This window comes from Mercenaria mercenaria, chromosome 15 (assembly GCF_021730395.1).
Source record: "Mercenaria mercenaria strain notata chromosome 15, MADL_Memer_1, whole genome shotgun sequence".
In the NCBI taxonomy this organism is placed as follows: Eukaryota; Metazoa; Mollusca; class Bivalvia; order Venerida; family Veneridae; genus Mercenaria; species Mercenaria mercenaria.
Window position 1 is genome coordinate 72,003,980 of NC_069375.1, and position 13,032 is coordinate 72,017,011.

Here is a 13,032-nt window from a genome sequence, read left to right on the forward strand (position 1 = left end):
ACAAGTAGAACGAAACGAAAATGAGACTCTTTGAGTCCATTTTTGGTTTTTATGACATTTTTTATGTTTCAATAATATTTTCACAAGGCTTCTGAGTGACTAAAATTTCATTAAAGAACAAACAGCAAAAATGTACAAAGGAGTAAATAAAAGCAGAGAATAGTACCGATATTAGGCAAGGTTTTCTAACAAGTAAATTTATGTGATAAAATGTGTTTGCATTTCCTTGATTATGTGAAATTGTTATCAAAATGTAAACACAATATTGCAGATATCTCAGCATGAGTCTGTTCATTAGCTGTGAACATTCTACTTTATCACCTAATTGTTATTACATTTTGTAGTTCATAATTGCAGTGAAATTTTAATTCTGGTCACATTGTCTTTTAGCAGTTTTGGGGTAAAGTTTGGGTTTGACAAGGCCTGTTGGGAGGTGAAAATTGCACTAGAAAGATTATAACTAATGTGGGAGTGGGGGAATTTTTACTGATATAAGCATATGATATTTGTTTGTAGTATACGTATCTATGTATTTTCTAGTCTGCCTGCTGAGCTCAGTAGGGATAGCACAGAGCTACAGACGAAGGGGTCAAGAGTTTGATCCTCTAGTGCGGCATATGTTCTCTGTGACGATTTGATAAAAGACATTATGTCTAAAACCTTTTGACTCCTCCATCGCTGATTCGTGTTGGGAAGGTGGGAGTTACTTGCAAAGAACTATGAATCCGCAGAAACATTCAGGTTATGTTAACTGCCTGTGTTTACATAACTGAAATAATGTTGAAACACAATGTTATTCCCAAAACAAACAAACAAAGCTAGTATGTATTATCATTACTTTGTCAAATGCTCATAATTATACTATTTTTAGCTCCAATATTCAGAGAATAGGGGGGCTATTCTGCTCGCCCCTGCGTCGGCATGACCTTTCTTGATAAAAATTTTTCGGCAACCTTTGATTTTCTGTCATATCTTTGTTACTATTGCATATATCTTACTGTAACTTCACATAAACATTGTCTTGCATACAAACAAAGTATGTGCTGGGGGTTTGCCCATTATACATAAGGTCAAGGTCACCAAGGTGTTATACTTAGGTTATTTGTAAGGTTAAAGTTTTTTGGCAACCTTTGTTTTTCTGTCATATCTTTGTTACTATTGGCTTATATCTTATTGTAACTTCACATAAACATTGTCCAGCACACATACAAAGTATGTGCAGGGGCTGGGCCAATTATACCCATGGTCCTGAATCTTGGCATCAAATATACTGCACAAGATCCTGATAAAAAATATGAGCAACAAGAGCTGTCTGTAAAACAGCGCGCTCCCACTGTTTGGCGTTTTGACGGTAAAATGAATATAATATTGTCTCAGTAAGAGACCTCAACTTTTAAAAGGAAGATACACCAAGAGTCATAATTCTGTCAAGAACACAAATTAGAGTGATTGGGATTGTTACCATACATACAGATAATGATGGTAAAGATATATTTTGAGTTTCAAGTCATTATCTTATATAGCACCAAAGTTATGTCCAGAAAATGAAGTTTGTCAAAAACTTTTAAGTATGAAATGGGCATATAATATGGTCAAAAATACAAATCAGAGTTATGGGGATTGTTGCCACACATGCAGATGATGATGATAAGATTCCTTTTAAGTTGCAAGTCTAATCTTATATTGTACTAAAGTTATATCCAGAAAGTGAAGATTGCCAAAAAACATTAAGTATGAAAGGAGCATAATTCTGTCAAAAATACAATAAGTGTTATGGGGATTCTTCAATATTCTTCTATGCCAAGTCTTCAGCCATTGAGACAGCCTTCATGAGTGCTTCAGTCTCTGCCTTGTAATTGCTGCAGTGTTTCCCTGTGGCTACATGTAGTGTTTCTCTCTTGCCAGATGGGTATTGAATGAAATCTCCTGCTCCTCCATCTTTGAAGGGCATGTGGCTGATCCGTCTGTATAGACATGAGTCCATGATTCCGGAGGATAGTCTTCATTAATCATAGCAAGTGTGAGGCCCTTCCAAATGCCTTCATCCTCTTGCTTCCCGCGGTCAAGACAAGGAACAGGAAGGCTCACAGTCACTGAGGACAGATCATTCGCTAGTGGGTTTGTAATGTCTTCATTACCTAGGGGAGTCATTGGTACGCTCAGCTCAGTTTTGAACTCTCGGTTTAGTTTCTTTGCTTCATGAACGAAGCTGCTACGTTTGAGGTGATTTTTGGTGTAGCCATATAGCTTGGCTTTCATGGGATGGTCTTGAAAAGACCTGAACTTCTCTGCTTGAAGCAGTACCTTTGCATGATTGTCTCCTGTCTTGTAATGGCTGTGTGCCTGTAAGCTTCTCCATGAAGGAGATTGGTGTAGACTTTGTAGCACCTGTCATGATCCGCAGTGCTTGGTTCTGAACCTTATCTAAAGCCTGTTGGTTAGTTTTGGCAGTAGTAGACCAGACAGTTGAGTTATACTCTAAATGGGGTCTCACTGTTCCCTGATATACTGTCTTGAGTATTTGCTCATTTGCTCCCCACATTGTTCCAGCAAGTTTGCGCATCATGGCAAGCTTCCTACGGGCCTTCCCTTCTGCTTGACGAATTCGGGGCTTCCAGGTTAGCCATTTGTCAAAGGTCACTCCAAGGTATTTTGCCTCATCTGCTTCAATCAGCGAAGTATTTCCCATCTTGATTTTACCCGCCCTCTGCTTTGACAACAGGGAGAAAAATGTGGTGGACGATTTCTCTGTATTGATCGATACACACCATTGAATCTTCAGCCCAAGCTGAAAGCTTGTTGATGGCTTCTTGCATCCTGAATGTGGCTGTAGTGTCATGTTCTTCCTTACACCATAACACCAGATCGTCAGCGTAGAGAGCAGCCTTAACTCCTTTCGGTAGTGCAGACACCAGATCATTGATAAAAAGCAAGAAGAGTATAGGGGATAAGACTTAGCCTTGTGGGAAACCATGACGCAACAGGAACTTCCTACTGCTGTCCTGTTCTAAACTGACTCTTGCTGTCCTGTTGTGGAGGTATGACTTTATTCACCTCACTCCAGTCCTCGTCAGTTTGACAAGGAGTCCATCAGTCCAAACGGTCTCTGCTGATCAATTCATGCTGTAAGCATGACTTTCTGCTTTTGGAAGGCGTCCTCTATCTCTTGCGATAGATAAGTGGTCTGGTCCTCAGTGGAGCGGAATTGTCTGAAGCCAGCTTGTTGCAGTGTGAATAGGTTGTTAGTCTCCATGTACACTTAGGCGTGCATTCACAATTCTCTCCATGGTCTTTCCAGCACAGCTGGTTAGGCTGATTGGGCGATAGCTTGCAGCCTTCTTTGGATCCTTCCCTTTCTTGTGGTTGGGGCTCATGACTGCCTCTTTCCATATCTGTGGAAGCAGTCCTTGTGTCCAGCTGTAGTTGTAAATTTTCAGGAGTTTGCAAATTGCTGTAGTGCCTACATGGGTCAGCATTTCATTTGTGACTCCATCTGGTCCAGGAGACTTCTTTGTCCTCAACTGCCTGAGAGCTGCCTGTAGCTCATGCAGTTTACTCTGCTTCATGCATTCTGGTATCACTTGGCTTGTCTGCCTTTCCCTTTTTAGCTCATCTGATTTTTTGAAAAAAAACGATGAGTTATTGTCATCACTTGAGCGGTTGTCGGCGTCGGCGTCGGCGTTGCCTGGTTAAGTTTTATGTTTAGGTCAGCTTTTCTCCTAAACTATCAAAGCTGTTGCTTTGAAACTTGGAATACTTGTTCACCATCATAAGCTGACCCTGTATAGCAAGAAACATAACTCCATCTTGCTTTTTGCAAGATTTATGGCCCCTTTTGTACTTAGAAAATATCAGATTTCTTGGTTAAGTTTTATGTTTAGGTCAACTTTTCTCCCAAACTATCAAAGCTATTGCTTTGAAACTTGGAATACTTGTTCACCATCATAAGCAGACCCTGTACATCAAGAAACATAACTCCATCTTGCTTTTTGCAAGATTTATTGCCCCTTTTGGACTTAGAAAATCAGTTTTTTTGGTTAAGTTTTATGTTTAGGTCAGCTTTTATCCTAAACTATCAAAGCTATTGCTTTAAAACTTGCAACACTTGTTCACCATCATAAGTTGACCCTGTACAGCAAGAAACATAACTCCATCCTGCTTTTTGCTAGATTTATGGCCCCTTTTGGACTTAGAAAATATCAGATTTCTTGGTTAAGTTTTATGTTTAGGTCAACTTTTTCTCTTAAACTATCAAAGCTATTGCTTTGAAACTTGCAACACTTGTTCACCATCATAAGCTGACCCTGTACAGCAAGCAGCGTAACTCCATCCTGCTTTTTGCAATAATTATTGCCCCTTTTGGACTTAGAAAATCATTTTCTTGGTTGAGTATTATGTTTAAGTCAACTTTTCTCATAAACTATCAAAGCTATTGCTTTAAAACTTGCAACAGTTTTTCACCATCATAAGTGGACACTGTACATCAAGAAACATAACTCTATCCTTCTTTTTGCAAGAATGATGGCCCTTTTTAGTCTTAGAAAATCATGGGTAGGACAATATTTCTATTACACAAAAAAAATCAGATGAGCGTCAGCACCCGCAAGGCGGTGCTCTTGTTTCTCTTTGGGCTTCCCTTTGCCGTTCCTTGTTGATGGAGATGTTGGAAACATCTTTGTAGTTAGAGGCAAAAGTGTTTGCCGCTTGTTTACCTGTCAACAGTTCACCATTCTCTTCCAAAGTTATTGAGCCTCTTCCTGTTTCTTCATCGTTAGCTGTCTCGTCAATCTCCACAGCTTTTGTCCATCTCGCTCTAGGTTAAGCAAGGCTGTTTTGTTTCTCCAGCTCTTCCTTTGTGCCTCCCTTTTGTGCCTGAGGAATTTGGCTTTCAAGCTCGCTGTAGAGAGAGGTAACTTTCTTGTGAGGGATTGTTTTCAGCTTCCTCCCTCTGTGTATAATAAACCTTGGGAATTATAAATCTCATGTAAACTGTGTGAATAGTGATTAAAGTTTAGAAAAAATTAACAAGGGTCCTTTTAAATGTGACACGAGTCCGCTTGATTTTGTTCAGATAAATGTGAAAGACGATATTTCACTCTGCATGTATGAATTTCTTGTATGAATTACAGTGTCCATTGTAATCCAAATTAGAAGAACAAAAAGTTACCTTTGTCAATCAATGTTAGCACGATACGCCAATGATTTTGATCACTTGGATTTAAGATAATCATGAAATTTAATTATGGCTGTTGCAATAGGAGATAAATTTGACAATTAAAATCGACCACAGATGTGTTTTTCGGTGTATAAAGGGATGATACATTTGTGTTCTTTATAATTCCATATGTATGAACAAGTCAGCCTTTTTAACGGTTTTTAACGGTAGTGTGTTTTTGCATCTTGCTAGACATAATAGATTTTTTATAACCATTCTGTTGGATATTTAATTTTTTTCAATGGCAGTTGTTGAAAGATGGAGAGATCTTTACAGGTAATGCAATGATTTAAAAAATTGTTTTATTTAAACATCATACTCTGTATTAAATTTTGATAGGCTTGTTCAGAGTATATTTATATAACCGAAAGGACAACCCACTTCTCCCAAAACCATCTCTGTATTTTATAATAATTGAAAGTGAACATGATTTTCTAGACAATGTAAAATCTTCCTATATTAATAGTTTAAAGTGTCTGGCTACGGAGTAGATAATCTTTATTGTTAAATCATTTCTCTTGTATATTCTGACCATCTGGTAATGTTGGACATAATTATAGAAAATTGAAATAGCCTCTGAGGAGTTAATTCCACAGTGAACAAAACAAAAAAAATTACTAAGGCATAAAAAAAAAAATTCTTTGTTTCCGGTAACATGCTAAAAAAATTAGAGTAGGTTGGTCAAATTTTTTTTTTTGGATTTTTTTTTTTAAGGGAGACTTCAGAAATTATTTTTTTGTCAAAAAATTAGTACAAATAAGGCTGGAGGGTTATGCCTTTAGAGCATTAAATTTAGTAAGTTGATTTCTAACATCACTCAGACCATATGTATTTTAGCATAAATGTGCAGTTTTGCAACTTTTTGTTAAAAAGTTGAAAAAAATATTCTCTAAGGCCATAAAAACATTTAGGGTCAGGCCAGAAATTTAGGGTAGGTTGGGATAGGGAAACAAAGAATTTGTTTTTTACACTCAAGGGTCTAAACGCAGACTGGGCTAATAACAGAGATTTCTGGCTCCTACTAATCCCCAATGATAACAAGATTCCCACCTACTCTATTTCATGATAACCGATGAAATAACAATTCATGATACTTGCACATTACCTGACAAGTAAATATTAGTATTTCTTTCATCTTAAATATTCTATGATTATATGGCAACATAGCTCAGTCGGGTAAAACGCAGATAACAATTGAATATAAGCAAGTCATTTTGTGGGTTCGAATCCTCATGAGGGTTTTTTTTTTTAATTATCATTTTTTTTATTCGTTTTTGTTTTTGTTTTTTTCTCTGATGGTTTGTGTTTGCATGTATGTCTTTATATAACACAACAGTATGTTTATTATTTGTATGGCTTAAATGCATGCATTTAATTAATCAATATCATCTTTGATATAATGCTAGACTTTTCTGATCTGCCATATTGGCTTAAGATACTTTTCTGTTGTGTTGTCACAGAGTTCGTGAAAGAATCTAAATATTTTTGCGAAAGTGAAATAAAAATTTAATGTCGATGCTGAGTTTCGAACCCACACGGCAAAAGATCTGTGTTGAACATGGACTGTATGCTTTACCACTGAGCTAATTTGTAATTGGTACAAAAACTAGAAATATTTAGATTGTAACATGTAAATATCAAGTTATCATTGGGGCATAGTACACTATAATATAATTTTTATTTTGTGTATACATATAAATTGTTTCTAATCTTTTTTTCATTTACTTGAGAAAATTTTAAACCAAAATGGACCGGTCCATCATTCAGTTTGGGCAGTATTACATATTATTCACAAAGGGATGTTTACTGAAAATTAATAAATTGTTTATAACCTCTGTCTGTGTCTGACAGTTGGAACATGTTTTAAATAAACAATTTTGTGATGGTTTCTATCTTATCTCAGAGTAAGTTAGACATATCCCAATGTGAGGATATATATCCAGGGTCAAATAGTACTGAATTATGTGTGTGCTATTATAAATGTTTCAGGTCTGTTTCAGTTACAGTAAGTTTTCAGTTTAGAATTTGAAAGCATGTATCGTTTTTACACCCTTGTCTACCAAAGTAGTTTGATTGAAATCTCAGCTTATACATGTAGATTGTTCAACTGGTTTATAGTCTTTATTATCGTTATATTGATAATTAAGACAGAGATAAATTGTATATCATATTAGGTGAAAAAACAGTGTTTCATTCTCACTTAATGATTTTACACACAGTTGGAGGCATAAGGGCTAAGGTTCAATATTAACCAAATCAGTTTGAATACATACTTCATAATCATCTTTAGATGCAATTTTTTAATACATATTTATTTTAGGTTGGTTATGAAGCAAGTTCTACAAGTTATGTTAATTACTCTCAACACCTCATTCCTGCTGGAATCCTTCGCTATGAGAGAAGAGAAGCCAGTTTCACTTTTAATTTTGATGGAACAAACATTTTTAGTCGAGCAGTAAAACCCAATTAAATCATCAACATTAACAGTTTTAGGGGCATTGACTCTTAATAGAATAAATACTGTAAAAATATAAGAGGCAAGTCCCTGTGAGAAAATGCAGTTGTTTAGTTTTTACTTCATTTATAATACCATGAATTATATTGCAATACACAGTGAACAATTCATTTTATTGTATAATTATTCAAAATCATGTCATTTCTTTTGAAGGACTTTATGGCGAGTGAATATATTATAAAGATTGAAATAATAAAACATTTAACTTCACGGCTGGATAGAAATATGGAAAAGCCCGTAATGGGTTACAGTTTTGTTAAAATGTATTGAATTTTCAAATGCAATATCTGATAAAGCCGGTTACCGTCGGATATTTTAACATTGTCTTTTGTTAAAAGATCATATTTTCATAAATTTGAGTCAGGTTTTTGAAGGATTTAGAAAGAAAAGTTTGGAGCTAAGGGTTTGCTTGTGTTGTAGTAGTTAAACAGGTATTTAAGAGTTACTGTATTTAATTTGTTTTATATTGTAAGATCTTCTAGATTAACCAGGTGTCATTTGTATTAGGAGGTATCAAAGGTATTTTATGTTGCAAAAAACATCTAAAAATGCAACAATATACTTAATCAAGGTGTAAGGTATGCAGAATAGCTTTTTTTAAAAAAATGCTGATTAATATTTAGCTGTCATTTCATGAAACTTCACTGTTTGAAGTATTAATGTACAAGTTTTCAGTTTGCATCTGCCAGTACAAGTTTAATGTTGACAGACAGTTCATGTTGTTACTATTTTCAAACAGGTGCTGATTTTTTCTATGCATTCAAATGGATGTTTTTAATAAGCACTGTTGAACAGAATTTGCAGAGTGCTAAATAAATTTAAGGGAATGTGTTGAGAAGTGGTTTAAAGGAATAAGAACACTGATAAGGTACAACGTTGACTTTAATTAAGCTTTTACACTCATACAATGCATTCAACATGAAATGTGATGGTTTTTATGCCCCCACTTTTGGGATGTGGGGGGGGGTGGGATATAGATTTGCCCTTGTCCGTCTGTCCTTCTGTCCGTCCGTCCTTCCGAGAATGTTGTGTCGTGCCTAGCTCCAAAAGTATTTGACGTAGAGTCACAGAACTTTACAGGAATGTTGGTCAGCATGTGTAGTTGTGCACCTGGGGTTTCGCGTCTGGATTCATTCAGTCGTATAGGAGTTATGGCCCCTGACTTAGTAAAATTGGTTATTTTAATGTTGTGTCGTGCGTAGCTCCAAAAGTATTTGACCTAGCGTCACCAAAGTTTACAGGAATGTTGGTCAGCATGTGCAGTTGTGCACCTGGGGTTTCACGTCCGGATTCATTCAGTATTGTAGGAGTTATAGCACCTGACCTAGGAAAAAATGTCATTTCAATGTTTTGTCGTGCGTATTGTTTTCCCAAAGTTGATCTATGTCCTTTGTCATGTAGTGGGGGCATCTGTGTCCCATGGACACATTTCTAGTTCATGTTTATATTATAATATTCACAAGTTTTGCAGACCAAAATAGAAAGCAGGAGTTTATTGAGCAAATATATTGCATCTTTTCACAGAAACTGACCACCACCGTGAGGCTGGCATTTCATAAAGAACTATTCGGCCCCTTATTTTCTTTTTATTTATTTTTTATCAATTAATGATGAAACTTTCATTTAAAGTAGGTGCAATTAAAAAAAATGCCCTTTAATGGTACCTAAATCAGGCCTGAATTGGTTATTTTGTATTTGAAGCAGAGACCAATTGGAGTTAGGGACCTTTAACATTATAATTGAAAATGCTAAATCTGAAAGTGCTACAATGGCCCCTGTTGTAAAAAGTAATGTGATGTGGAATACGGTTTATCCTGTATTACATAATGCAATGTGGAATATACTTTGTACATTGTAATGTAATATGAAATATTCATTGTAAAGTGTAATGTAATATGGAATATTCATTGTAAAGTGTAATGCAATGTGGAATATACATTGTAAAGTATGATGTAATGTGGAATATTCATTGTAAAGTGTAATGTAATATGGAATATTCATTGTAAAGTGTAATGCAATGTGGAATATGATATTGGAATGTAAAAATTAGTGAAATATTGAATATGCTTAGTAGTAAAAAGTAATGTAATACACGATTTACATACTTAAAGTAGAATAAAAGTTGACTATTGTACAGTGTAATGTAATGTGGAATATTCATTGTAATGTAATAGAGTCTATGGAATACACATTTTAAAGCAGAATGTTTTTGTATATTTTCAGACTGGTGTTAGAGAAGCATCACCAGCACAACATGGCGACCCGGCACATTGCCGTGGAAACCTGGCTGGAGGCGCTAGGTTTGATGGAATATGTAACATGTTTCACACAGTATAACGGAGTAGAGGTAAGCCTAGACCTGTCTCTGAATGATCTCACATTTTTGAAAAGATGCTAGGAAAGGAGTGAAGTAAATGTTTGTAGCTGCAGATATGCGACCAGAAATATCTTTTTGGCTATGTACTTTAAATAAAAGATATTTTTTTGTGGTCATTCTTATTGATAAAAAATCCTGAAAGATTGACTCTTTTCTGGACTTTCAACCAGTTCACAAGCCTTTGTAAGGGGATAGGGAGACAGTGATCACAGTCTGCTGCAGCAAGGGTTCGAACCTAAAACCTCAGGATTGGAAATCTGACACTGTGGCACTGTGCTTTAGTAACCTCTTTGTTAAAATACCCACAGAAACAAACAAAAACAGCAATAATAAGCTAGAATAATATGTTGAATATAGGTGCAACCAGATTTGGGATCCCTGCAGAGTTACTGAAGTTTGTTGTGATATATTGCAGTTATTTATTTTCCTGACATATGTATGAGGGGTGAATGGAGATGATTTAACTGAAATATAATCTGATGAACATCCTCTGCATGATTAATTAAGTTAATAGAAACATTTTACCTGTGCATAAAATAAAAAGATTGTTTTATACTAGTGAGAGGTAAAGGTCCATGTATAAGGAAGAAGGAAGCATGATCAACAATATATTTCTAACATCTGCAGTGCAGCTGGTTGCAACAAAAATCTGCCGAAAAACAAAAACAATCTAGCTTACTTGAATCACCTTTCTTCAGAAAAAAATATAAATCTTAATTTATATGAAACATATTTACCTGTGAAGACTTTCAGTGGAGGATTTTTGGTGTAAGTAATTACAAGATGCATTAAACTGAGTTTTTCCAGTTGGTGGGGAAGTGGTAGGGGTTAAATTTATTTTAGAGATTTTTATTTTGTTTTAGGAAACAACTTACACACTGATATCATTATGGTTTGTGGAGCAGCGTATGTCAGTTACTGTAAAATCTTTTAATTTCATGGGCATGAAATTTCTTAGTTTTAGTCAAAAACAATTTCGTAGAGATATGAATTTGTGGATTTCACTGTTGGTCAGAACATATTAAAATGAATGGGAATTTTACTTGTTTATTGGGATTAAATTTCGTGGATTGACTCAACCACGAAATCCAAGAAAAATAGTCCCTCACGAATATTAATGATTTCACAGTATATAATTATGCTTTTCTTTTAATGTAAATTTTGATCTGTGTACACTTTGTTACATAATTTTGACATTTGATTGACGTATTTAATGATTTTTCAGATGTATCATAATGATATCCTTATGTTTTAAAACTTATTGTTCTATACCTATTTTATTTATCTAATCATGAACATGTATTTGCAACACGTGACTGTACAATATATTACGGTATTGGACGCATGTGAGTTCAAAAAAACCTGTATTTTTCCGTATTTGGATGGTTCAACAGCCCCATGTTAAACATATGATAAAGTCCGAAACGCATGAAAATGTTTCAAATGTAAATCGGGTGAAGTAGGTGCTCTATGTACAGAGTTTGATAAGGCAGAAATACATTGAATATTCAGTGAATCATTTTTAATTTAAACTAAAGAATAAAAAGGTTATTCAACATTGTACTGTAAAATATGAGACATATGAGCCGCGCCATGAGAAAACCAACATAGTGGCTTTGCGACCAATCATGGATCCAGACCAGCCTGCGCATCCGCGCAGTCTGGTCAGGATCCATGCTGTTCGCTAACAGTTTCTCCAATTCCAATAGGCTTTAAAAGCGAACAGCATCTATCCTGACCAGACTGTGCGGATGCGCAGGCTGGTCTGGATCCATGCTGGTCACAAACCCACTATGTTGGTTTTCCCATGGCACGGCTCATATTTTGACTCGTTCTGTGTTGTACCTAACTATGTTAAATAACCTAATATTATACAATACTGTGAAATAATATTTTAATATAATTGTATGAAAATAAACGTTTAATCAAAGTTTCAGTTTCAGTTTCTCAATCAGCCAAAGAAATAATTTTCATCTAACATTAGTGTTAACTTCTTTTCTTTACAACAGAACCGTTTGTACAAGTTTAGTCGTAATTCTTATTTAGTCAACTGTTCAGTAGTACAAATTGTATTGTTTACAGAATCTGTTGTATATGTCCGAGGCGGAGATCAAGGAGCTCGGAGTGAAGAACGCCGCTCATCGTGCCAAGATAGTCTCCAGTCTCCGAATACTGAGGGAGAAATACGAGAGATCCACTTTACCTGGTACAGAATTTCTTACAACTAGTTTATAAAAGTTTTCTGCTTCAGGTAAAATATATCAGGTGTATCATAGAACCCAAATCAACACATTTATCAAATCTAATCCACATCTGAAATGTTTTCTATAAGCAGTAACTGTAGCTGAAATTCTTGGATGACAAGTACCATATGTGAAATTTAATTAAGTCTGCAACATTGTCAAGCAAAAGTTGAAATAGCTGCATGTAAAACAGAAAATCTGGTGAAAATAACGTAGACTTAGATATATAATTGTTTCTAATTAATTACAAAGCAGTTTATAGAATATTTAACATGGAAATAAGAAAATAAGATGATTTTCAATTAACTCCCTTTTTTAAATGCAAGAAGGACAACTATGATTCTTTTCTTATTAGTTTCAGTTGTCTCCCTTAATGCACATACCAACCTTGGTTGTCAATCAAGTGTTGGTCATTACTGACAGTTTAATGAGTGTCACCTGACCTGGTGATGGATTTTGACTAATCATTGACGTTAATTTATCTTGATTAGTAATAACTGTATGAGGGTTTGTCCTTGATGCCCAGAAATAAAGTATTTATATAGGTAAATAAACAGATGCAAAAAATGTGGAAATATGCATAAGAAAGAACTTCTGATCATATATGAGATTGCTGTTTATTGCTAGTAACTACAGGTGCTATTAATTTTTGAGCTAAAATTTTATGTCAGTTTCAATGAAA

General features: G+C 35.1%; 1 protein-coding gene across 8 annotated transcripts in view; it reads left to right on the forward strand.

Annotated features, from left to right (window-relative positions):
• Positions 1-13,032, forward strand: part of LOC123558567 (breast cancer anti-estrogen resistance protein 3 homolog) — a 49,253-nt gene that overhangs the window by 17,456 nt on the left and 18,765 nt on the right. For 5 of the 8 annotated variants that reach the window (XR_008367505.1, XM_053525679.1, XM_053525680.1 and 2 more), the window contains exons 2-3: positions 9,954-10,077; positions 12,190-12,313. Coding sequence is in view for 7 of the 8 variants with exons in the window: in XM_053525676.1 (XP_053381651.1) it covers positions 9,954-10,077; positions 12,190-12,313 (248 nt within the window). In the remaining variant the exon portion in view is untranslated. Of the gene's footprint in view, positions 1-5,322; positions 5,492-7,799; positions 8,162-8,456; positions 8,599-9,953; positions 10,078-12,189; positions 12,314-13,032 lie in introns of those variants that run through there. The other 3 variants (XM_045350443.2, XM_053525678.1, XM_053525682.1) reach the window with 3 other exon arrangements.